The following is a 25743-nucleotide window of genomic DNA, read 5'->3' as shown; positions in this document are numbered from 1 at the left end:
CCATAAAATCTTGTTTTAATTATTTTCGTGGTCAGAGCTCGATAAATTTTGATATATTTGTATAAACTTAACTATGGCATATTTGAATGGATAATAAAAGAGCGGGCTGCACATCAATGGGTTGGCAGCTCCGCCTTGAATACAAAAAAATTCTCTTTGTTCTCTTAGCTGTAATGACGTATTGGGGGCTACCCGCTGTATCATTCTCTTTAGCCCATGAAAAGCTTAGCAACGCGAACAGCTGCTAAACTTTTGTTGACACACAGATAGCTCCGCTGCTATAAGTATTGTATATGTATTTGTGTTGGAAAGGGGGGTTTGTTGGAGATTTTTCGTGAGCGTGTATTTTTGTAATAGCACAATAGTTGCCGCCGAGCGCCCAAACGCTGTGGACGCGTTTTTCGCTTTGTTTCTTAGTCGGGTTCGTTACGCTTTTAAAGCGAAGCGCCGCCGAGAGCTTTGTTGTTGTCGAGTGTGTAAGTTCAAGAGTGTGAGTGTGTGTGTGTGCGAGGGAGCGTGCTTTGTCGGACCCACTGCATATTTACTGTGATATATATATATACATATATATACGTACGATATATGGTTCTGCCTATTAAGAAAAGTTCTTTAAAAGAACTCTTGAATATATCACCAAGTGTTGTCTCTCAAAGTCCCCTTCTTTAAACCTCGTTGCATATTGTTTGTATACCATAACAAAACAACAACAAATAGTGTCCCCCAAAAACTAAATTAACTATTAACAAGACCAGCAACAAAAACACCAAAAAAATAACTGTTGCCAAGCCGATTAAAATGTAAACGATAATAATGGAACAGGTGTGAATTCCGTATTTTTTCTTTGTGAATTATTCAATTAATACTTGTTACGAGACTGACAAATGTTTGGCGAATGGATTCATCACAGATACAGTGCGCGAATTCCCTCGACAAATTGGCTCATCGTGGAATCGTACACCCCACATACACGGCCCATAAATGTATATATAGGGGGTGGACGGAACTGGACCGGAGAATCACGAACTCAAAACACGTTCGCGGCCTTAAAGTTCAGAAATTATAGCTCCTTTGTCGGTTCATTTCGTTTTCGTTTTCATTTCATTTACTTCTTTGGAGGCATTTTTACCTGGGCACGCATGCTGAAGGTTAAGGTGGCTTCGGGTTACACCTCCTACGCCCCCGCAACCCCTTTTGGCCCCGCCCACCACGTGTTTGTTTTGTTTTCGCTCATTGTTGTTTTGCGTTTAAACCACCCGAAACCGCCGTGGACAGCAGCTTTTGTTTGAGAACTATCTCGCTCTTAAAGGGAAATCTATGAGAAAATGCAACGGCTATTCGCTCTCATCTTGCCGGTTTTCAACTGAGAGACTGAGAGAGTGTGAGCCGCAGTGGAAAAACCAGGAGAACGGGAGCTTAGCTACAGAGAGAAAAAAACATGGCAACGGTATTTTCTAAGATATAAGATATCTTAACATTCAAGATATAATAATATAAATCTCAAAGGAAATTTTTTGCTGTGACCATGCGTGTTACAAATATCATATAAACAAGATTACAAACTGAAACGAACAGCTTTCTTCTTTGAATACATTTCTCATATGCTTGAAACTACTCTTATCACAGAGACCAACGCATAGAATTATCTGCTCAAGCATGTTATAGTTTTCAGAGGCTTACTGATATTTGTGAACTGATTGACTTGATTGTTTTTGACGACTCAATTGATTTCTTGCATTATCAATTCATGTTAATATAATTAAATGATATATATATTACTTATTGAATTTCTAAAGTTTTCTGTATAGCAATAAATCTCTCCTTGTTAAAAATAGTTTATTTGTATCTTTATTCCGTTATATTCATTTTACAAAAACAGCTTGTGTTTTATCTGATGACTTTAAATCTTAAATGTTTTATGAATTTATCTATTTTTGTCACACCTGTCTGAAATTTTATTTACATGATTAATAATAAGTATGCCAGATATAAATACCGCAACATATTGTTGCTATGCGAACTAAGAAACAGTTTGGGTGGGTGATATATTTTCCAGATTTTTTTTTCCCGCCGTGTAATTATTTATGTTACTGAGTGCTTGATTTTCATGTTGTCGACCAAAGTCCAATTGTGGCCGGCGATAGTTGCTAAGGCTTAATCAAAACAGCCCAATGCAGGAGCGTAATTAATATCCATAACGTCGTTTAAGTCTTTTGGGAAAACATGCTAATTAGTAATGAGAATGGCTTGTCAGAATCCGGTTAACATGCCAATAGACCTCGCCCTCAAGGTCATTGGGGGTCAGGGCTATCGGCGGTACAGTTCCTCATCGTCAGCGGCAACACCATCAACTGACAGAACATTTTCAGTATGGCCTGATCGGATGGTGTGCAGATACAGATATACATAATCTTAATGAATTGCCACTGGGCGCTTAGCATAACTCGTTTTTCGAGCTGGTTGTCAAGCAACTCGTGTGGAAATTATACAAATGTATTTCCAAAAGTGAAATTGATGTGCAGCTTGGGGGGAATGCTTTTGTTTGGTTGGGTAATACATGATTATCATTTGAATTGTTTACCGAAATAAGTTGACACTCTGATTAGTTATTACAAACAAAGCACTGGATAATGAAAGTTGCTGATAAGGAACATTAGCCAAATATGTTTTCATAGCTTCCAGCTGGTTGTAAAACGGCTCATTATTTATTTTTATTGTTTGGACAATAAATGTGTTTTCTGATTTGCCGAAGACAAAAGGATAAACTGGACATAATTTCCCGTTGTCTTGTGGCCCAGTTAAGAAGCGGCCTTCCGCAATTCAATGCTTATCTGCCAGTGACCCATTAATGGGTTGAAATTAATTATCGCATAATGCCGCTGTTTCCTTGCTGTTGACCTTTTTGGGGCCGACAGCTGTTTTCCAGCAAGTTTATTGAGCTTTCAATTTCGACGTTTTATTGCCCAAGTACGACCCAGTGGAAGTGGAATCAAATCTAAGTGCCTATCTTATCGCTGTGAATAATTCTTGAACCTGAAAATTGTTTTTCTGATTAACGCGGCGAATCAATTGTTATGGTAAATTTCATGGGTGAAAGGCGGACAGTTATCCAAATTTAAATATGCGTATTAAAGAGTAACCTTATATAACATTATGTCATCATGGACCAATTCCATGGTGATGTGTTCTGATATTTGTTCCAGTTTATTGCACAAACAGGTGAATTACTGGACCGTTCGAGCATGCAATCTCTGTCACTAAATTCGCCAGTTCACGTGGCTGCAACATGCGACAAATTAATTAGCATGCCAAACGCCTTGCGTGCCATGCTGGGCAACATTGGCCCCCGGCCAGTCCAATCCAGTCAAATTTCTGTTATTATGCATAATAACAGCCCATTTTCCAGCTGACAAATGTGCACATGCTTAGCAGCTTGTTGGCCAGCAATTATGCATCATAGATTGCATTGCGCCCAGCTCACCCAAACAATAAACAAGCGATAATAGCAAATTTGGGTCTGGCATTACAAATCCGTTCCTTTGGGTACCGTGTGTTGACACTCGGCGCTCGTGTTCATCGACTCTCGATAAAGAGCAACAAACAAAACGAATGCATTTAGAGCACCAACGATAAAAGCTGCTGGCCAAAGTCCACGCGGCGAATGAGTAACGTCGGCAGCCAGACTTTGAATTAAGCATACGCCCAGTTGGCAGAACCGCTGATCGAGAAAAAAGCTGCTCAGTGCACAAGCATGACCACCACGACACGGTCAACTGCAGTGTCCGCTCTCCCGATTTTCAGATTTGAATGTATATTATACAATAATATTCGCATTTCTTGGCGATTGGCATTAGATAAGAAATCTGTTTTTCTACCGCCGAGCGGCGCTAATTTCAGGCAGCCAGGGTATAAGAAATGTGATTTACAGGGCTATTTACGCCTTAAAAAATCAAATGCATACTGAGAAAAATTTATTTATCTCTTGAAATTGTATTCTACATTTAAGTTCAGTATAGCAATTTGACGCGATTCCCTAAATCTAAGCCTCACAATGTTGTTTATTTGTGTTTAGTGGCTTAAGAAAATAAATAAAAGTCAAAAGTAGGTCGTATAATTTAAGATTTACTAATTTTAAAATTTGTATTCCATTTTATATTTTTTAATGACTAAGGTCGGTATTTTTTTTGTGGCAGGGATTACTGTAATATTATTTTAAGTTATGAAAATTTTTTTTTGGTTGCTTTCAACAACACATTAAAGCGTTACGAGCCACTTCTTTTAAATGTATATATACAAGCGTTTAAACCTTTAATTTAGAATACCACACTAGAGGAATGAGTTACAAATGCATTTAAGGTATTGATTTCGAATAATCGGGGCCAAAAGATCTTTTACTTGACGTGCACTGCTTACTGAGCATATACTAGACGAAACTATATAATAGTGCACTTCCTAGGCTGCTATAACAACAGGCGAGCACTTGATTGAGTTTATCTGGGCATTAGCATTTTATAGCGACCATAAAGTATACAAAGTGCTGCCTGTCCAAAGAGTTCACAACCCCCTTCAATTGGAAACGGCAAAATAAATAAATTCGCATAAGATAAGAGTGCCTGGCCCTTGTACCATTCAGCCCGTTCAATTAATTTAGGAAAAATTTCCATAAAATCAACTTGGCTGGCTAATTCATAATGACGATGGCTATCAGGGCTTGGCATTTAGATAAGACAACTTACCTCCAATTAGTTTGAGGCACAGAAAACACATCCAGAGAATCGACAAGACAATTCGGTCGCACTTAATGAAACAATGAACGATAAGGGACGATGTGCCAAATGAATTGAACTTTCCGTTGTCTTCAATTTGTCAAAAGGCAGAGACAATTGTCCGACCACTTCAGGCCAAAGTATTTGCCTCCATTTCACTATTGCATGTGCCAGTACTCTAGGGGCGGGTATAACCGCAAAAATGCCAGGCCTCGTCAATGGTATCGCCAAGGTGCCGTCCCAGTCGGGCTGAGATTTCCATAGCGCGCGGTTTGCATTTCTCCGGTCTCCGGTCTCTGGCATCAAGTGTAAGTCGAGTGGGTGTGCGGTTGTCATTGTACATAACTGGCATTCTAACTTGTTTAATTTCGTAATACATATCACAAAGATCTTACAATGCACTGCATTTGCAATGCTCTTTCATATGACGAACAGTGGTTCTGCCTTTATTGAGAGTGTCAGGCGCGTGCAGCATATTGCGGCATTTTTGTCTTAGCTATAAATAGCAGCGAATACAATGCAATGAGAAAGTTTTCCTTCTAGAGAATCGTGTTCCTTATACCGCGACCCTCAACTTGAACCTTTGCTGGGCTGCCGTATAGCCTAAGGGAATTTTCAGCCGCGCACGTAACTGTCATTATGCGACAGTATAATATATCTGACATTTGTTGCTTGTGCATCTAATTGGATTGCAACGGCAGGGGAGCATTCGTTATAAATACCTTTGTTTTTCGGAAGACAGGGTAATTTTGTAGGGTTAATTAAACAGCGCTTAGAATGCAATTAACAGTAAAATTTAGCAATTCGTTTTACCATATTGGTTATGCCTTTCCTATATTTAAAGAAATTTGTTTTCAATAACTATTTCTTATTTGTAAATATTTTAAAAATTAATATGCTTAAAAATGTAAGTCGTTCTGAAAAACATTGTTTAAATAACAAATAAATATATATATTACATATATGTGTAAGCTCTTATTAAAAAAACTTAGGATGTAAATATATCAGTTCAGTCTAGTAAATATTTTATTAATAGAAAAAGCCGTGACAATCTATCTAGTTGATTCTTTTAAAAATGGTCAATGTGTTTAAGCTGAGTAATATGTTCTTTAAATTTCACTTATTTTTTTTCGTTTCATATTTGTTGTTCAAGTGTTCGGTTTTAGCCAACAATCTGCGTTTGTCCTTCGTGCTGTAACTATTATTACACCAAGTTCACGTGTCGTATAAGTAATTTACTGCAGAGCAGCGACGAGTGAAGGTTTATTTCTAGCCAGTTTGTTTTCCTTGAAGTGGTGAAAACAGAGAACAGGAAACCGAGGGAGAAACTGCACTTGACCGAAATGTTCTTAGACCAGTGACCACCATTGACATTGATGCATTGCCCCTATGAATCTATGATTAACAGTGAATTCTACGTTCTGCACAAATTTGCAGCTAGACCTGCCAGCAACATGTTGTTTGCTTACTAATTGACCCTCAGCCAGTCCTTCGAATGCAGCAGGAGCGAAATACACGAGCAGGAAGTTGGGAAATGTTTGTCAGCGGATCTGAGCCTGCCCAACAAACATATGCCTGCAATGGCAATCTCTCCGCGGATGACGATGTCACAGAAATTAAGAACCTGAAGAACAATAACCAAAGCAGAAACAGAAGCCCCAGTTTCGAAGGAGGCGGAGAAGAAGGCGGTTCACCGCTGCAGGAAATCGATGAACATTACGTCTGCGACATTGCCATGATGCGCATCGGCGGGGAGGAGGGCCTCCCGGTGACACACAATGCGCCAGCGGATGATTCACCAGCGCTGGCCAACAATGAAAGTACAAACAATGAGAACGAGGTGGAGATCGATCGGCAGGAGGAGGAGCAGGCGGTCAGCGATCTGGTGCGATCGAGTAGTGCAGGTGCCCTCATGGAGTCGTAAGTAGAGGTATAAATCTAATGGTTATTCCTAATTCTAATCCCATTAAATCCCCATCCAGAGACAGCAAAAATGGTGGAAGCATGCGTGTGGTCTTCGGCATCCTGGTGCGACTGGTTCTTCCACTGGCCAATGGCGTGGCCAGGGGCATCAAGGGCATTCGCGATGTGCGGGTGCTGAGGGTTCTACAGAATCTGGCCTCCAGCCGACAGGCCCTCACAAATTTGGTGGCCTTTGCCGCCAACACCATCTCGCTAAATCTGTCATCGGTTCAGGGTGAGTCTTATTTATAGAAAAAGTGTGTCAAACTTTATAAAATTTCATTATTTATTTAATAAGAAATAATATTAATAGGATTTAATAAAATATCATAATGAGATATGTGGTTCAACGAATATTGAACCATATAAATAATGTTTGGCTATAAATAACATTTATAATATTTTAATATATTTACACTTTGTGGATGCCATCGATATTAATTCCCTTATGGTTTAATCAAACAACGAGTTATTAAATTATCTTCTTTTTTATTTGAAAACAAATGTTTATATTAGTCAAAAGAAAACTATATTTTGTTACCTCCAAACCTTGAACCCTATAAATAGTGGTAGTTAATTATTTGAAATCAAATCGTTTTCTCCTTTACAGTTTCTAATCGCATGGGCCCATTACTGAAGCTGCTGAAAATGCGCAAATCGCAGGATGGCCTTGAGAGTCTTCCCGACACCCTGAGTGCTCCCTCCACGCCCTGCACCCCCTGTCCGACCAGCAATCCGATGCAGGGTCCGCCCATTTACAGCGTTCGCTCGGATGCGCCCAGCTGTTGCACCATTAATGTACTGGCGGAACCTCCGCCGGGTCAGCCCATCCGGGCGGATATTGTCCTTATCCATGGTCTGCATGGATCCTTGGTAAATACTTGGAAACAAGGACTCTGGCAGAATGATCGTCAGCCGGTGGAGTTCGAAAGGCCGCCACGTCCGCCAGTGCGTCCGCCAAAGAGACCTCGTCACTCCCGCAGTGCGGCCATTCATCCGGCTCCCAGGGAGAAGAGGGCCAAGTTTGCTTCCCTCAACCGCTGCGTGGACACCCCTGATGATGCCCCAGTGCGACAGAGGACTCGACTGCAGCAATCCGTGTCAATTCAGCCGGAGGACTTCCAGTTCAATGCTTCCGATAGCGATGATAGCGAGTGAGTTTCTTTGCTTTTTTTACACTTCAAAACAAAAATTTAATAACAACCGCAGACAGTATTAAAGTACTTCAATATTTAACAATAGGACTCCTTTACTCTTAAGATTCATTTCTATAACCGAAGAGTCACTTTAAATTGTAGTCTAGGACCTTATCTTTAAGCCACATAAGTTTTATTTTGATACTATTCGTGGAATTACACTGAGAAATTGTTCATGGCTAATAGCTTAAAATTCAAGAAAAAATAGAAACAAAACCTTTGACATCTTTTTTTTTGGTGTTATTATTGAAACAACATCTTTTGCTACAAAGAAAAGTCGAAATCCAAAAAGTTGATTAGTTTTTTAAAAAAGACATAAAGTGGAATTTAATCTAACTTTAAGCAAAATCTTTTTATGCACCCACTCTTGCACTCTTTTATGGTATAATTAATTGATTTTTCTTCTTCTAGCTATGCTTATGTGTGCGGCGAGCCAGAAGACATTCAGATATGCGAGGGCATCGAGTACAGCTTCCCTACTTTCCGGTTAAGGATGCAGGACAACAACCAGCTTCTGCAGGCTGAATTGGAGTCTATGCTGCAGGCCAATGGCAATGGGGAAGGGGGAACCATCGGGCGGGACAGACGCCCCCGTCCCACCTCCCCAGCCACGCCCCGCAAGTCCAGCCGCAAGAACAAACCTTCGCCCAACGATCCAAACTACTCAAAGTGCTGGCCCGGCGATTGGCTGCCACTGGATTGTCCGGGAGTGCGGGTTATAGCCCTGAACTACACCACTGATCAATATCTCTGGCGACCGCTGTGGAAAAGGAAGGAGCCGCGCTCTAGCCTCATCCAGCGATCCAGGGAAATGGCCGAGCTGCTCATCCAGCACCGCGTGGGCCATGGTCATCCCATCATCTATGTGGGCCACTCGAAGGGGGGGCTCTTTATCAAGCAGCTAATGGTGGATGCCTGGGAGAGTGGTCGTCCCGCGATGACCCCCCTTTGGCGGTCCGCCCGCGGCTGCTTCTTTTACTCGGTTCCCCATCGAGGTTCCCATTTGGCCAGCATCAAGGCGCCGCTGCTTTCGCGATCCGTAGAGCTGCTGGAGATTGAGAAAAGTAAGCCTAAATAGATGACATATCTTATCAGTTATAATAATTCAAATAATTATCCATAGACAACAAGTACCTGCTGGACCTACATCGCAGATTCGCAGGACTATATCATCTGGGTCACCTAAAAATCGAGGTGTTTAGCTTTGTGGAGACCGCCTTGACGCTCATGTCAGTGCTGTATCTCCGCATTGTTGGTGTGGACTCAGCGGGTAAATCTTTATCAGGCTTTTGACTATGAGCACTTTATTATCATAACAAAAAGAAATGGTTATCATTCATTTCAAAAGAGTAACGGGTAGTGAGTACTCATTTCATTATCAAGGAAAACAATGAAGATAACAAAGTTACATCAACATTATTGATAATGCATTAAGGAATGCTTATAAAACTTAACTAATAATCAATGTATTTCTTGTTTACAGATCCCGGCATTGGCGACGTCTGCGGCATTCGTCTCGATCATCGCGAGATCTGCAAGCCCCGTGGACGGGACTGCATTTTGTACAAAGAACTGGTGAAAATGATTGAAAAGGTGTGCTGAGCATTCGGCGAAACTGAAAGACATTATATGTTTAATATATAGTGTTTAAAGGACCTGATCTATTTGAAACCTTATTGTGAATAGAACCGACAACTCAGAGGTGTCATGATAATTACGCGTACCTAAATGTGATGCCTCAGCATCCAACTGGGGCATGCTTAATGTTAAAGCAACGCTTGTTGATTTAATAGTGCATAGCATAGTTGTTTCATAAACTTTAATTCGCCTATCCATAGCTCAAGTTAGTTATACATATTTTGTTGCCTCTAGTTTAAGCTTACATATGCCATCGGGCGTCAATGATAATTTTGCAATTTTTGTGATCGATTGTGATCATTTTTGTAGCACTTTGTTGTGATGATCCCTCAAACACCCGTGAATACGTTATTGATATTGTACCATACATAAATTTAAAGTTCGCTAGACCTATGAATATCCTAATCTAAAAAAAAACGAAATCTACACCGCTGTAAAATGTTACCAACGAAGACAAAATTGATGCATATATGAATTTCCAGACATTTAATCGATCGATGTTTTATACCTATTGAATAAGGATTGAATTAAAAAATCAATAAAAGATGATATTTTATAAAAGATATTAAAAACTGTTTAATGGGTAAAACAAACCTGAAGTGATGGTTCCTTAAGATAAAATAAAACACATTCTATGTTTCCATCATAACTTATTTTTTAGTATATTTTTCCAATAGTTAAGGTTGCATTCATTTCTTTTTTGCCATATCTTCTGTATTCTTTAAACAAACACCGAATTTTTCTTACGTTTTTCTCTTAGACTCTTTAGCCGTGCCATTCTTTCTGTATTATTTTTTGGCCTGGCTGGTTGGTAGTTGCCAATTTACTTGCATCGAAATCTTTAACACGAATCGTTGGCAGCTTACTTGTTTCAAATAATTAATTTCGCCTGCATGTACAATGCATATAAATTGCATAAAAAATACATTAGTTTTCGTTTTGTTTGTTCAGTTATGAATAGTTCAAATATGCCGTTCTGATTGTAAAACGAGGAAACCAAGCCTAAATATGTTTACAAAATTTAGTTGTTTGCCACTCTACTAATGAGGTATACAAAATGTGGACTTAAATGCAAACTAAAAATACAAAAATAAAATTATACGCATATTTAATTTCACATTTTTGTATGCGTAGACTTAGTAGAGAGTGTGCTAGGAGCAGCAGTTTCGCCAAAGTTAAGAACATAATAATTGTTTGCTTACAATTTTAGTGGACTCTTAGTTATTGAGTGGTTTCCGTTGGCCAAAAACCGTTGCAAAAATCGCAATACGCGTTTCTATCTTCTGTCTTTCTAATATTTAATTTCTTTATCTCTTTATTGTTTTTGCGCTTAAATAATTTAAACATTTATCACATCCACTTACACGGCGATCACAATCGCAGCTATTTTTACTTATTTTCTCCATATCTCCATTTCTTCTCATCTTTTTATTCTCGCTTTTTGTTTTCTTTTTTTCAAACACGTACATTCATATGGATTTCTTACCCCTAATTATATAACTTTAGTACATAAATTTTCTGTTTGCCTTTTGCTGCATATAATAGTTTCAGTTAAATTTTGTTTTCTTTATTTTCGTAACGTCTAAAATTTTCCTTTCATCGTTTCATTCTTTTTTCTTTTTGTTAGGAATTTTGAGTTGTTCTTTTTGGAATATATTTTGTGTGTATTTAAATGCTTTTCGTAGGTTAAAGTTCATTTTGTGGCTTTGATTTGCATGCACATTTTATTTTGTAAATGGTTTAATTATTCGGCTTTACATGTTGATGACTTATTTGCAAAGTCTGCGGCTTTATTCACCTTGAACACGAATCAGATTGTTTATTTACTGATGGTCTAAGTTGGGATGGAATTCGCAACTAACTGGGTTCGATGTGAGTCTACTTTGAACGTTGCTTCTGCTTGAGTGGAAAGGTACTATTGTTTATAGTTGTTGGTTTGTTCTGCCTCAGGGATCTTAAGGGTTACCTTTTGCTATTTAATTATTTGTTGGTATTGCACTTAGACTCTAAATACGTATACAGTTACAGTTACAGTTTTCAAACACATTTTGTTCACATTGAATATATATATATATATATAAAATTTCGTATTTGTTTTAATCATGTAAAACGAATCTATTTTGTATGTGTGTGTTGTGTATCTGTGACATGCATACGCCTGTGGAATGTATCATCTATAGTTGGGTTTTTTGGGTATGTTTGTATGGTTGTGTCTCTGAATCTTGTAACAATTTTCGCATCTCGTTTCACACTGAACAACAATTCGCAAAATACATCTTCATACTCGACCCCCTTGACAAATACTCGTTGTGGGCTGCTCTTTCGACATTCGGCTTTCCCTAATCCTATTCCTATCAAAAATAATGTCAGTGGAAAGGAGCAGGAGCGCTCGGGCATGTGTATTTTCGTTTGGCGTAGCTACAGGTTCTGTCGAGGTATGGTTGGTGAATTTTATACATGGTTACAGTACGTTTGCAATGCGATAGATTTTGTGGCTTACTATAGAGTTATGCAATATCAGATGTGTGCACAAATTGGAATTGGTTTTTCTCTTTTTTTTGGGGAAAGAGTGTGAGAGCGAGAGCACAAAAACAAGAATGCAAAATGAATATAATCAGGTACATTTGATATATCGGTTGTGTAAACAAAACAAAATGCAGCAGTAAATATGCGGAAATTAAACATTAAACATTTCGCTTAAATAGGACTACAAATATAAATAAAATAAAATTACAAATATTATTGAATAGATTACGTTTTAAATCGGAATCGATGTGAACACTTGTGACTATTGTGGTTGAGTGGTATTTGAGTGGTTGGGTGATTGGGTGGCTGAGTGTGTGGGCTATTGCAGTGTTTGTGGTTTTTGGCTGTTCTGTTTGCGTATTTTCTATTATACGAGTGTAATTGAAATTTTTGCGGCAATTGCGAAGCAATTGTTAAACGTAGTAATTATCAGCGACAAATATTGTAATGCATACTTGCGGGCTGCGCGGTCTATTGCTATGTATTTATGTGTCTGTTTGTGTTTGCAACGAAAGCAACACTAAATTATGGGTATATGTATGAGAAGTTACGAGTAAAAAATTAGCCTCAATTAACGGAAAAACAAACAAAAACTAAACAAATACAAATATAAATACAAAAGTACGGTATACAAGTATAAACGTGACAAAAAACTATAGCATACAACTTAGCGTACATGTTTTGTATACGTGTATGTAGAATACATGTGTATAAATATCAGCTTAAATAATGATTTCTCCCATAGTTCCATAGTATCAGTTACTAATTATTTACATTTATAAAATGTACTCTTTATAAATGCTTAACATCACCATCCATCTAAACTCATAGTGATCTTTAATTTTCGTTTTCATGTTCATCCTCTAACCATATCATCACCATATCAATATTCTTTTGGAATGTATCGAGCTGTGAATGTAATTATCCTTCTCATTTCTTTTGTTTTGTTTTGTTTTCTTTGCCTTTATGTGGTAGCTTCATAAAAATACTGCTTGCTTCACCCATTGGGATCCACCTGGGCCCGTCGATGGACCACCGTCGCCGCTGGCCAAGATTGCTTGACTTGTGTGGATTGGTTAACGGACACTGGTCCGTGGGCAGGAACTATGGATGCATTGTGGCTGAACGAGATCGGATTGCCATTGCCTCGCGGCTGGCGTTCCTTGACGGTTGCCGATTTCTGGCTGGAGTTGCTGTTGCTGTTGCTGCTGCTGCTGCTGCCATTGTTGTTATTCGTGGTGTATGCACCGCCCGCTTTGGCCACATCGGCGGGCAGTTTGAAACCGTTGGTCAGGCACACGGCCGCATATTCACGCTCCGAGGTGGGTGTCAAAGTGGCAGCCGCCTCCTCCTCGGCCAGAAGGCAAATGCCATCGTTGGAATTCGAGTGGCGCACAAAGTTCGTGTGGAATTGCTTCTTGTTGCTGCCGTTGCTACTGCTGCTGGCACTGCTGCTGCTCAGGCTTCCACTTCGCCGGTTGGAGACACCTCCTGCTCCTCCTCCGCTTCCTCCACCCCCTCCTGCTCCCCCGCCGGCCACACCCAATCCCGGCATTGTGGTCACTAAGGGCAGTGAGTTGGGTGGCACTATGACCTCCAGTTCAGAGCCACCAACCACGGGGCACTGCTTGGAGCTGCCCAAGGCCACCACATTGGGTGGCGTATGCCGATAGGGTATGTAAAACGCCTTCGCCTCCTGCAGCATGGCATCCTGCACGGTCTTGCGCTCCGGTGAGGTTGCTCCGCCGCCACACAGCGGCAACTGCGACAGGTTGTGCACCCCAGCTATGCCCAAGTCCCCCTGAGCGGCTCCATCCTGATCCGATCGCCGCGCCACCTGGACACTTCCGTTGCCATTGGCCAGATGGACAACCGCCACGGCCGCCGAGCTCGTCTGGTATTCCAACGTGTGCTCCGGCAGCAATTCGATGTGGTAACGCGAGCGCGGTATGAGTGTCTGCATCTCGTGACAATCCTGCTGCAATGTGCCGCCACTCAGTCCACCGGCACTATCGCCCGGCATTCCCGAGGCACTGCTCAGATTACCGAAATTGATGTCCGTGGGTGTGGTCAAATGAGTGGGTCCTTGGGCGCGGGCCTTGAAGTTCCGCTGCTGGAAGATTATAAACAGCCCGAAGAGAAACACACAGGCAATGGAGAGCAATGAGCCGATGGCAATGCCACTGTAAACCTCCGAGTGGGATGTGCCCCTGTCCTCCTCCAGCCAAGTGTGGTTATTATTCACCATGTCAAAGTACATGGGAGCACCTGCTCCAGTGTCGCCCATCACACGGACAGCCACATGGATTTTAGCCGTCTCAGAGACATTTGGAAACTTAAATAGGCAATACGGTAAATCAATATTATTATAACACATAATTTCTGTCATTCAATACCTTAAACGAGCAGGAGGTGCAATCCTGTACGATATCCTCATAGGTGACGTTGTCCAAGGACCACCGGATGTCATAGTGATGGATACGACCATTGGGATGAGCAGGTGGCTCCCACATTAGCTTCAGACCGTTCTGTTTAATCAGCTTCGAGTTTTTGATGGTGCCAGGGGCTGAAACAAAATATGGGCAAAATGTGGAAAAGATAAATAAAACCTGTAACTTACGATCCTGTTGGGTTTTCACATCAATCTCGCCGTAAAATATGCGCGTCTTGCAGTTGGAAAAGTGCAGATTGTAACGATGATCTGCCTTGAGCTTGGTGACCAACAGCATCGAGTTGGAAATGTTGCGTTCCTTGCACTGTGGCTCCTGGCTATCGATGACCGTGTGGCACTCCAGCACACAGGTCTCATTTAGGCTGTCCAGAAACTTAAAGGCCAGAGCCCGAGACTCTATGGTCATCAGACGAAAGGGCATATTCGCCTGCTCCGATGTGCCATTCTCGATCTGGAAAATGGGGAAGAAGGTGAAATCCTTATTATAAACTCTATCCAGACAAGCGGTAATAGTTATAACAAAAACTTAATCCCCTACAGTACAGTCTACTCACAATCTTCCACTGAACGTAGCGAAAGTCCTGACCCAAGAACTCATTCTCGCTGGTGATGATCAGCACTCTCATTTTGATGCGCGCGAACCGTTGCAGCAGAATTCCCGTCACACTGGCATCCACTACCATGCTGAAGATGTCGTCCTCCAAATCCAGACTCATGTCGTCGTCCTCGTTGGTCAGCACTTCGTGTTCGGCATTTCGCAGCACAGTGGCCGCCGCCGATTGGTTTAGAGGTTGAATTTCGGTCAGATGGCGACGCACTTCGTCGGCTTTTTCCTCTACGGGAGTCAGGGTACCTTTAATGCGTCCATCTAACAGCTGGGCTGGATGTGGATGGGTGTGATTGATGGAGAACTGCAGAATGAAGTACTTCTTGTTGTCCACCTGGCCCTGCGACCACTTAACAAATGTGTCATTGCCCACGGCAATTGGTCGGAGCATCACTGAAAGGGATAACATTATTAATTTAGAAACTATCGTTAAATGAAGAGGCCCCTCAGATCTCTAGAGGTTTTTAATAGCTGTATTTTTAATTAGAAATAACAATTCGGAAAGCTAATGTACTATTTAAAGCACCTTTTTAAGTGGGTATAAACCCCTGGAGATGTTATGCCTCTTAAGATTCACAAGACTTCCAGGGGGTACTATGTTATACTCACATCCCTGGGTGCAGCAGGTGACTGGCGTACTTCGCAACGAGCTGAGAATCATTTGCTGCGGCACCAAAGTCCCTGTTCGCACCTCCGTTGTGGGAAATAGAACACGGGTGATCAAAACAAATGGCTCGTAAACCGGCAAACTGGTGGATATCACCACGTAAGAGGTCTGATTCAGCTTCATGGGCGAGAAAGAATCCCAACTGTGCGGATTACTCCTCACAATGTAGACCACAAACATCGAGGTCAAGCTGCGACTATCGAACGTAACATTGATCGAATGAAAGCTGTGCGGATAGCAGCGGATGTTCTGCAACTGGTTGATCCGCTCCTGCTTCTGATTAAAGCGCAGTTCACCCGTGGCCGAATCCTCGCCAGCCACATTCCTGGCCACACACTGGTAGATGCCCTCCTCCTTGGGATCGAACGAGTGGATGTGCAACTCATTGCCGCTAATGTAGCGCGTGTATGAGCTGTTCAGGTGGACTCCATTGTGGTACCAGGTGATACTCGGTTCCGGATTCCCCTCGGCCCGGCAACTTAATATCATCGAGATGCCTATATAGACCACTTCAACAGGCAGGCGGCTCACTATCCTAGGTGCTGTGGTCACAATCACTTGAAAATTTTGCGTCTCCAAAGGTGTTATGCAGCTGTAGCGTCCCTCATGCCGCAGGGCACTGGCATTTGTAATGGACAGCGCCACACTGTTGTTGCTCAGGCGGACCATCTTGTTGTTTGGCGGCTGCAGGTACCACACAATGGGCACAAAGTCCGCCACGGCGTGGCATTGCAGCAGTACGGATCCGCCGGCGGGCAGATAAACGGTGGCGTTCTGGAACGCCGGCAGTAGCTGGGCCTCCGAAACGGCCGTCTCCGGAATTTCCGCCTGGTTTTTGGGATAGAAGGGAGTATCCCTGGGCTCTACTCGCAATTGCCAGATGAACTGACGGTGCGTCTTGCTGGCGAACGCGTTCTGGGCCACGCATCTGCAACGGGGATACAGTAGATAATGGTCAGTGGTTGCAAAGCGATAATTGACATGGACAATGGCCACAATTACAACCACCACTCGGCCGCCGCTAAGTGTTAATTAATGCATTGTTTAAGGGCACTGCGGCGGTGCGAGCGGTGCGTGAGTGTGCGCCATGGGAGTGGGTCTTCTGATGGAGTGCCGCAAAAGGTGTTGATTTTGCCACAGCGGCGAAGGTGGAGCGCTGCGGCAGCAGCCAAATGGAAAATTGCCGTCAGTTTTAATTTAGGTAACTGGGCAGATCGTTGTAAGAGCTAAGCAGCTTTAAAAACTATATATCAACTTAAAAGTGTCAGTTTTTAAAACTGCCCCTAATTCTTTTCTTTGACTGCATTTATAAGTCTATAAATAGTTAACACACGTTGAGAACAATTTGAAAATGTAGGATATTAACTGCTTTCCAATTGCCCAAAAATTAAATTAAAATTCTATGAAAATTTAATAAAGGTTAATCACAGTGCAATAGTAATATTATAGTATTATACTTTATTATCAGATGCAGTAAGTTTAAAATAAGTTTTACGATTTGATTTGATACCAATCAGTTGATTAATATTTGATAGTTCTGTGAAGTTTTACTACATATTTTTCCATTGTTAATTGTTTTTTTTTTTTGAGAACTCTCTTTTTCTCTGTACTTACTTGTATTTTCCAGCCTGTTCCAGGCGTAAATGCCGCAATATTAAAGTACCATTAGACAGGATAAGAGCGCTGTAATAAAGGTAAAAAAGTTAATGTTTGATCACAGCATTAAATAGAAATAGCTCGAAGCGTTGGTCAACCCATCCAGCCGGCAAGCTCTCAAAGTACATAGTAGTAAATATACATATACAAGGCCCGCTGCTCGATGCTTCAACACGGATCTTTACTCGCCTGTTGTCATTGGTCAGGGAATCGTTGCCGAAATACCAACTGAATCGGGCAGCGGGAACGCTCACGAACGGACAGCTCAGCACAAGCGGCTTGTTTTCCACAGCACTAATGTTGGCCGTCTGCTGTTGACCCGGAAAAATACGCTTGAGTACTAAAAAGAAAACAAATTGTATTAATTTAAGTCAAGTTTTCTTAAATTTTACAAACCTTACCCTCATAAGCAATTGGAAAAATTGTGTAAAATCAAAAATTTTAAATAGCCATTGCTAAAACAAACATTACTATTCTACTGGAATAACACATTTTTTTTGAATTGCTTGTTGTTTGAATTGAACGCAAACAATCACTGCTAACCATCAATAACTAAATTTAGGCATTTAGACACTTTTTGTTAAGTTATCTAAGCAACGCAAATAATCACTTTTATTATTTTGGAAGAAAAGTTTATAATTAACAAATAAAGACCATTTAATTGATAAAATTTGTGCTTTAATTTTTTTCTTTTTTAAACGTATAAAGGTTTTCATTTCGTAAATATTAATACAAAGCTCGGGAAAATTTAATTTAAAGTTCTGCACTCTTAAATTTTTATATTTTCCAAGGTGCCTACGTTCTCTTGTCTAAAAACTCACCTGGATACTCGACTGTGATTTTGTCGGAAATTACCGCCGACTCATCCCACTCGATCTTGCAGTGGTATTCGCCGCTGGCCTTCTCATTCGTGGGCAGACGCAGCGTTCCATTCTCATAGATGAAGAAGTCATTTTTGCGAATGGACAATTGTTCGACGGCCTCATCATTCCGATACCAGCTGCAGTAGATGGGCTGGTTTTCTGCGTCGGGGGGAAAATAACTCCAGAATGTTGAAGCTCCTTTGGAAACTCACAGAAGATAACTCACCCTGATCGTAGTTGTAGGGCGTTAGTATGGGTACGCATGGCAAATAGTACGGAGAGTGGGGCTTGCTGATGGTCAGTCTGGTGATGGCGTGCTTCTGGATCTGCAGATACGGCAGGAGGGCGGTTGAGTTCTTCGGTTGGGTGACGGCAGCAACTGCAAGAGAGCAAAAACAATTGATTAAGAATCTGTGCTTGGCGCGACGCGGCTAAATTATTGGTTCCAATAATCCTCCGCCCATTTGGCCAGACAATAGACAAAAGGCGGACAACAAAAGGGGAATAAAAAACCAGGCCACAAAAAAAAAAAAATGTAAAAATGTTATTTATATTCTAGCTTAATCTATTGGCTGTTATAAATTTCACGCTTTTCACTTAACACCGCCCCCAGTCCGCCTTCCCTCCCACAACTGCATTGAGGTTTTTACTGCATTGGCCATAAATACCCGGAGCACACAGAAAAAATCTGAGAAATAGAAAACTGCCAAACAACGGAGCCGTGCTGGGCTCAGGGTTTGCTTATGCACTAGGAAAATTTACTAATCCAATTGTATTTTATAAACACCTAAATCAAGTAGTCACAACGGCTAATTTGAAATAAGTATTTGAATAAACTTTTAAAGCAAAAAACATTTCACGAAGGTTTTTGTTATAAAAACATCTAAAAAAAACTTTAATAAATCAATGTAATTGCTTACAACAACTTTTTAATCTTCATACATTAAAAAGTCCTTTATAAAAAACAAATACCTAAACTGTAAGTTAATTATTTCTCTGCTTAAAAAAAAATGCATTCTTATTTAAAATTACGTTTAACATTTAAGGGCCAAAGATTGCTTGCTTAAAATCTGGAATGCAATGCAAAAATAGAATAAATATTTGGCAATTTCAATGAAAGTCATTATTATGTTTTAAATTCTAGCATTTTTATAATTTTGTGCTGTAAATTAAAGTTGAGTATAAATTTAAAAAATATTTGATTATGTTTGCAAAACAATTTGTGCTTTTGGAAACCTCTAGATATGAATGGGTTTTGGCTGAAAGTTTTTTCAGTGTGCATTTGGGCTCTGACTCTGATTCTGGGTAAGTCCCTGGCTCCAGTTCTCCCTTTTGGTCTGGGTCTGGAACTGGGTATGGGTATGGGTCCGAGTTCGAGTCCGAGTCCGAGTCTCGGCTACGTGCTGCAGGCGTGTCCAGGCAGACTTGGCGTGTTAATTAATTTTTCTGCTGCTGTTCTGCTGATGACGCGACCATGGCGTCGTCGTCGTATTTTTCCACTTGCAGCTTTTCACTCGTTACTGCAGCGGTTTGTCAGTGCGTATACGTGATATTAAGCAGTTGAAACAATTACATGGCCAGCGGGCAGCAAGAGAGATTTGCATACGACTTTGGTCGAAAGTCGTCCATCAGGCAACACATTTTCTATTAGCTGTACGAGCAATTCTAGGGAAGTGGAAATGATAATGGCCAATGTCAGGTTGAGTACTTGTCGGGTGAAAAATGGACAAATGCAGCGTCGGAGCCCCCTTACAAATGTCGGGACATTAGTCAAATGCGTTGAAATTTATGCTAAAAATGCAATCAACTTGCGTTCCGCTCGACGGCCGTCCTCAGGCCCCCCAAAAGCCCCCGCACAATCAGCCTGCCACTGCCACTGCCACCCAAGTGGCCAAGTGCACGCGGTTGTTGCCAAATGCTGGATGTGCTGACTGCTCGTTAGTCAGTCACAAATTGTGGCCAGTCGGTCGGGTTCTTTTTGCCGCTCTCGGAAACTGAATATTTGTTTCGGTTTTGATAAATGAACTCCTATAAATTAGATAATTGCTGAACAAGCTGCGAGGGATGTGTCTTAAAGCGCTGGGCTCTAGACTCTGGAATTTGCTGCGCGCTCTTCTCTCATGTTGCATGTTTGTACGCAATGTGTTGCAATTTTTATTGCAGTAATTACACGCAATGCCCCGGCGGCAATTTGACGCATGGAAATGCCTTCGACGGCCACGTCAGCAGTGGAGCTACTGCATCCCGCTAAGTGCGGCACATTTACAAACACACAGGGCACTCAGCGGGCGAGGGGCGGTTGAAGGAAGATCGGTTCGAGGGGTAACTACAGGCACACTAGGAAAAAATTGTAATAAGTTGATGGTACCAACTACTGCCAAATAATCCCAATATCCATCTAAACGTGGGACTGACTATTTTTTTTTTTGTAACATATAAATTTATGTATTTTATTTATTCTTGAAATTCTAACCTAAAAATAAAAATAACTTAATTTCAAATAGTAAAATGGGCTTTTATTAAATAAAATTATCAACATATTTATCACCAATTAACCGATGTCAAAATGTATAGACTTCATCGATACAGGTTAACTTTAAGCATAATTTTATATAATTTTTAAACTAACAAATTATGAATAATATCACGATGATAATATTTTAGTCTTCGGTAAAATAAAATACGATTAAGTTTGTTTTATTATTTAAATAGTTTTCCTTTTTACGCCTATAAAACAAAGTTAATGCGAATGTTAAATAGCATTTTTTGATACAACTTGTATGTTTATACCAATGGCTAATATTATGGCCAGTGCACTTGCAGTAGCAGTTGCATGTGCAACCAGGGCGTAATTGTTATAGCGTAATTGTTTCAATGGTGGGGCGTTTAATTGCGCTTTGGCAACTACTCCGCCGCTAACGACGCTCGGTTTTCGAGAGTCAAAGTTCAGCGATTTTTTTGTCATCCGCCGTGCTCACCTTGCCATGGTGCCATTTGTCATCGCCTGTTGGAGGTTTTGTATAGTTGGTTGGATGGTTGGTTGGTTGGTTGGTTGGTTGGTTGGTTGGTTGGGACATGTCAGCGGCAATGTTGCCCTTTAAACTCCTGCTCGTGTGCTCCGGAGTCGTTAGCGGAGTCGTTTAACTTGCAGATTAATTGCATCGCCGCTCAACGAGTCAATGCTCGCATAGAACCATCCATTTAATGCGCTTGACATTCACTTCCAATTGAAACTATTCAGCAGCTTTCTAAACCACTTGGCGGGGGCTATCAATTGTGTTAGATCGCTTCGGGAAACCATCATCGCTGGCCATAACTCAACGCAGCTGCAACAAGATCGGCAATCTCGGTGATTGAACTGTCATGACATCCAACTTTCGTCCAGACAACACGTTATCTGCTTCCCCTCTCCCATAAACTTTGTAACCCTACACAATTTCAGCTCATTTGTATTAAAATCTGTCGTAGTCAAAGCAATGCATAAGTCTTCCCAGTCAACTCAGCGCAGAGGAATGCTTCCCAGAATCGTGCTTGAATGCTGTTTGACAAGTATATATACGTATAGTATAGACTCCCATCTGCACTTACTAAGTTGTAGCAAGTTGCAAGTCAATAGTGTGGGGGGCAGATTGCAGCGGAGATGCAGAGGTTCCTCTGGAGAAGGCAGGCAACTGGGCGCTGCTGCACAAATTTGCATAGTTGAACGCACGTCGCCGCACAATGGGAGTTTCTAACACAAACAAATTCGAATTTCCATTTTCACCCATTCGTAGCTTTATTTAAAAACCTACTCTTTGGAGGATTCGATTCCATAACTGATAGGATTTACTTATTATTGTGTCAGGTTCGGAGCCACAGTCCCTTGCTTGATCTTGAAACAAAGGCATTAATTCCATATGCATAGTTTTGATAACAAAAATGAACTCAAATTTAAAGCGATATTCCCTAGTCCCAGAAAAGATGCTCTTAAGGCTTTGTTAGAGGCTTCGATCCATGACTAATATGATTTTATCATTTTCATTGTTTATAATTATCACTAGACTTCTTCTTAAACCGAAGTATCAGTTCCAAGTGCCGGTTAAAATTCTGATACAAAAATTAGGAGAATTTCAAAACAGAATTTCCTCGACTCAGAAAAGATTTTTTTGTTTCGTCCACTTGTAGCTTCATTCAAAAGAATATTCTGTAGAGGGTTCGAACCATAATGTATGATTCATAGGATTTAATTTTATTGTGGTTCACAATTCTGATAACATAAATTGATATTTTATTAAAATTTTCAAAATAAACCCAGTGAACGTTTAGTTTAAAGCAGTTGAAAAATGTTTTGTAAGTCAATAATATAAATCATAAAGTTTTATAAACTCCCACTGTGCGCCTTCGCGAATGCAGTGCATTCCGGGTAGCAACTGTTGCTGCCGCTGCCGCTGCTGCTGCAGTTGATGATGAAATGCAACTGCAATTGCTGCTGCAGCAGCGGCACATAAATTGCCGGCTGCTGCGCCGAGCTTATCAAAACGGCAACATCTTGTGCATAGATAAGCCGGCCTGGCCTCGGCCTCCAACTAACGGGCCTGGGCCCCCATGGAATTTCGCAAATTCAAATTGCCTGGCATCCTTTAATGCCGCTCTGCTGGCACAGCTGCAGCGCTGGCACACTTTTACCGCTCCAAATCCAAAAGGCAGCGGCAACATTTTATGCAAAATGCAACGCGCACGAGATAATTTATCGTCTAATGACGTGCTGTTCTAAGGTTGCCCGCGTTGTTGTAAAATGCAATAATAAAATGTGCCTGCAGCAGGAAGATGCAAAGTATGGGGAAAAAAAGAAAAAAATTGCACTAAAAAAAAAAGAAAATTAAAAATGAAATTTAAATGCCGCACGAGCGAGCAGCATCAGCTGAGAGGCTGTGGAACGGGTTGCCAACTATCTGTGCACCAGCAGACCCCAACCCCTCACTATAATGGCATACACTCGAACAAAAAAAGGCAACGAAAACAATTTTAAAACTTCGTTAACCTAATTATTTACTTAATAAAGTTCCCAGGAAAAATGTATTCCATTTAAATGGATTTTTAACTTGAAATATTGTTATTAATACAAATAAAAAGACTTTATTTTATTATTTATATGGTTAAACAAATTTATTGCTCAAAAAAGCAACCGAGCAGAGATTTGGTCACAAAATGTTTGACTATGTACAAAATTAGATAAAATTTTTTTGCACACCTTGTTGACTACCTTCAATATAAGTTAGTTTCAGAGATTTTTGGCAAATTCTTTTCTGTGTCTAGAGAGCATTCTTTGGGCTCCGGTCTGCTGTCGCTTTGGGGGCGCTCAACGAGAATTTATGAATGTGCAAATGCATACGACAATTTCGCGCATAAATGTAAGCTCCTGCCATGCAGCACAGGGGGAGAAAGTACGGGGAGAAATTCTGAAAGGAAAGGGGAACACACCCACCACAAGTTTGCGGAAAGACGGGAAAAGCTGGCAGATCGGATGGCAGTCGAAGATGCGTGTGCACATTCCATGGCATTCCGCTGCGGCATGTGGGAAGTTCTATGGTTGCACAGAAAGTATCTTGTAGCTCGTGTTGCTGCTGCACCAGGAACTGCAACAACTGCAACAGCAACTTAAATCGCATCTATTGATTGCGCACAGTTCATTGGAAAGGATTGCCGAAGGGGGAGTTGTTGGCGTGGCTGGATGCCTGAATGCCCCAGCTTATTTGGGTTAGCAGTTCAAATAGTTTTACGTGCTGTTTTGATCAAATTTCCAAATGCCAACCCAGAATTTATTGAAAACTCCCGCAGGCAACGGGGGAGTTGCATTTTCAACTGCAACGGCAACAGCTATAATTTCTATATGCGGGGTGCATTGTTTGCCTTTTGCTTAAGCTGCATGTGGCTGCTCAATTGAATGTCTGTGGTTCGGTGTAATTGAGTGGTTGAAAATACTCGAGATGGCAACTAGTTAAGTTAAATGCGCCTTTACCACATGCACATAACTAGCCGCCCACAACTTCAAGGCACATCCTAACATTGAAATACTTATATGGTATAGAGGGGTAGGACTGGCGCATTCGAACCACTTTAGACAATGGCGGGAATTTACTTGGCAAAAGTCAAAGATAAATTGCTTTTTAACCTACAAGCTCCGTTCTTGGTTAGTTGGTCCTGCGCTTCGTTTGTTTGCCACATGCCATGTCCTTCCCCAGATCCAGATCCAGATCCAGTTCCATTCCCTTTTATCACTGCCACACAAAGCATTCAATTGACATATTTGGGTAACTTTTGGCGCTCTAGAAAATTCGCATTCAGTAGTTGGAATAAATTTTCTTTGGCAATTTGCATTGCACGCACAAGAGGCCAAGACATGGGGTCGGACTTTTATATTCCACTGAAGAAAATCATATAAGAGAAGTTCCTTAAATAAGAATTGTTTTAAAGATTAATATTTAAAAACTAATATAGAAATGTGTGTTTTTTTCTTTATTAAGCTTAAATAATTTAATTAAATTGATTGTAAACTATTTGAGTGTCCAAGACCGAATAAATATATATTCTTGCTGGTGCCATGCATAGAAGGATGCCTTGGCATGGAATGAAAGTGGAATGGAATGTTATCTAAATGTTGTTCGGGGCATGTGGCCGACCCACCATTGTGAAAGTTGTGTTTGTGCAAAGTCGGGAGAATCGCCCCTGATATAAACGAGTCAAGAACAATAGGAAGCGGCTTTGTTCGAATTCACTTCGAGTCGGAGCAAATATGTTAGCCCAAAAGTTTTACGGGGATTATTAAAGGATTATGGCAGATTCGAATGGAAATTTGCGCATTCAAATGGCAAAGGGGAATTTAATGGAAATGCCAAACGAATTTCGATTAAAATCCAGAATATCTGCTGCCAATTCAATTTTGGCACCCGGGCCCCAGATGCCTTTCTTTATCGTAAACAGAACCTAATTGGCCACTTTGCAACTAGCAGAACACACATAAATTCCTGCTCCACTCGATTCCAGCGGGTAAATAGTAAATACCTTCCTGGACCGAAGAACGACTGGACAATTGGACAATTGGCCAACTGGCCAAACGGCCAACTTGCCGATTCGATGGCTGTCACAATAGCGGATAACCAAAATACAATATGCTGTTGCCCATAAGCGAACTCATTTCCGTTGAAATTTGGCACCAACTTTTGCAGTGCTTGTGCATTGCAGTGCACTGCCGCAGTGCAAACATTTCCCCCTCAATAAATCATATTGTAAAATTTCCGTTCAATATTTTTCGCCGGCTACGTAAACAAACAACGAGCAGCGGCAACAACAAATTGAAACAGAAAATAAAGGTAGAGGAGTGGGTGAGCGAAAGGAAAAGAGTTGCTACACAGAGAAAATAATATATACATTTAA

At 41.0% G+C, this 25743-nt stretch overlaps 2 protein-coding genes across 7 annotated transcripts in view; one reads left to right on the top strand and one right to left on the bottom strand.

The window, feature by feature from the left end:
• Positions 1–368: 368 nt before the first annotated feature.
• On the top strand, positions 369–10122 carry LOC128252614 (uncharacterized). 2 transcript variants are annotated; one of them, XM_052980486.1, is made up of 7 exons: positions 369–476; positions 6201–6683; positions 6746–6960; positions 7336–7879; positions 8333–8985; positions 9045–9191; positions 9405–10122. In XM_052980486.1, the coding sequence occupies exons 2-7, from the start codon at positions 6259–6261 to the stop codon at positions 9521–9523; spliced, it is 2103 nt and encodes a 700-aa protein (XP_052836446.1). In that variant the 5' UTR covers positions 369–476; positions 6201–6258; the 3' UTR covers positions 9524–10122. The 2 variants fall into 2 exon arrangements, with proteins under 2 accessions (XP_052836446.1, XP_052836445.1); XM_052980485.1 differs by lacking the exon at positions 369–476 and adding an exon at positions 4675–5071.
• An 844-nt stretch (positions 10123–10966) lies between these two features.
• Positions 10967–25743, bottom strand: part of LOC128252613 (uncharacterized) — a 61645-nt gene continuing 46868 nt past the window's right edge. For all 5 annotated transcript variants that reach the window (XM_052980479.1, XM_052980480.1, XM_052980481.1 and 2 more), the window contains exons 3-11: positions 18557–18709; positions 18289–18489; positions 17657–17807; positions 17426–17494; positions 15754–16739; positions 15092–15537; positions 14706–14988; positions 14482–14651; positions 10967–14420 (exon numbers count right to left, since the gene is read on the bottom strand). In XM_052980479.1, coding sequence (XP_052836439.1) covers positions 13083–14420; positions 14482–14651; positions 14706–14988; positions 15092–15537; positions 15754–16739; positions 17426–17494; positions 17657–17807; positions 18289–18489; positions 18557–18709 — 3797 coding nt within the window. In that variant the 3' untranslated portion in view covers positions 10967–13082. The remainder of the gene's footprint in view (positions 14421–14481; positions 14652–14705; positions 14989–15091; positions 15538–15753; positions 16740–17425; positions 17495–17656; positions 17808–18288; positions 18490–18556; positions 18710–25743) is intronic.

This window comes from Drosophila gunungcola, chromosome 3R, assembly GCF_025200985.1.
Source record: "Drosophila gunungcola strain Sukarami chromosome 3R, Dgunungcola_SK_2, whole genome shotgun sequence".
Classification (NCBI taxonomy): Eukaryota; Metazoa; Arthropoda; class Insecta; order Diptera; family Drosophilidae; genus Drosophila; species Drosophila gunungcola.
This window is presented reverse-complemented; position numbering and strand designations above follow the sequence as displayed.

Coding starts and splice junctions, on each gene's coding strand:
- LOC128252614 (XM_052980486.1), top strand. CDS start 6,259: ATGCAGCAGGAGCGAAATACACGAGCAGGAAGTTGGGAAATGTTTGTC. Junction 8,986..9,044: donor GCTGCTGGAGATTGAGAAAA/GTAAGCCTAAAT, acceptor AATTATCCATAG/ACAACAAGTACCTGCTGGAC. Junction 9,192..9,404: donor TGTTGGTGTGGACTCAGCGG/GTAAATCTTTAT, acceptor TCTTGTTTACAG/ATCCCGGCATTGGCGACGTC.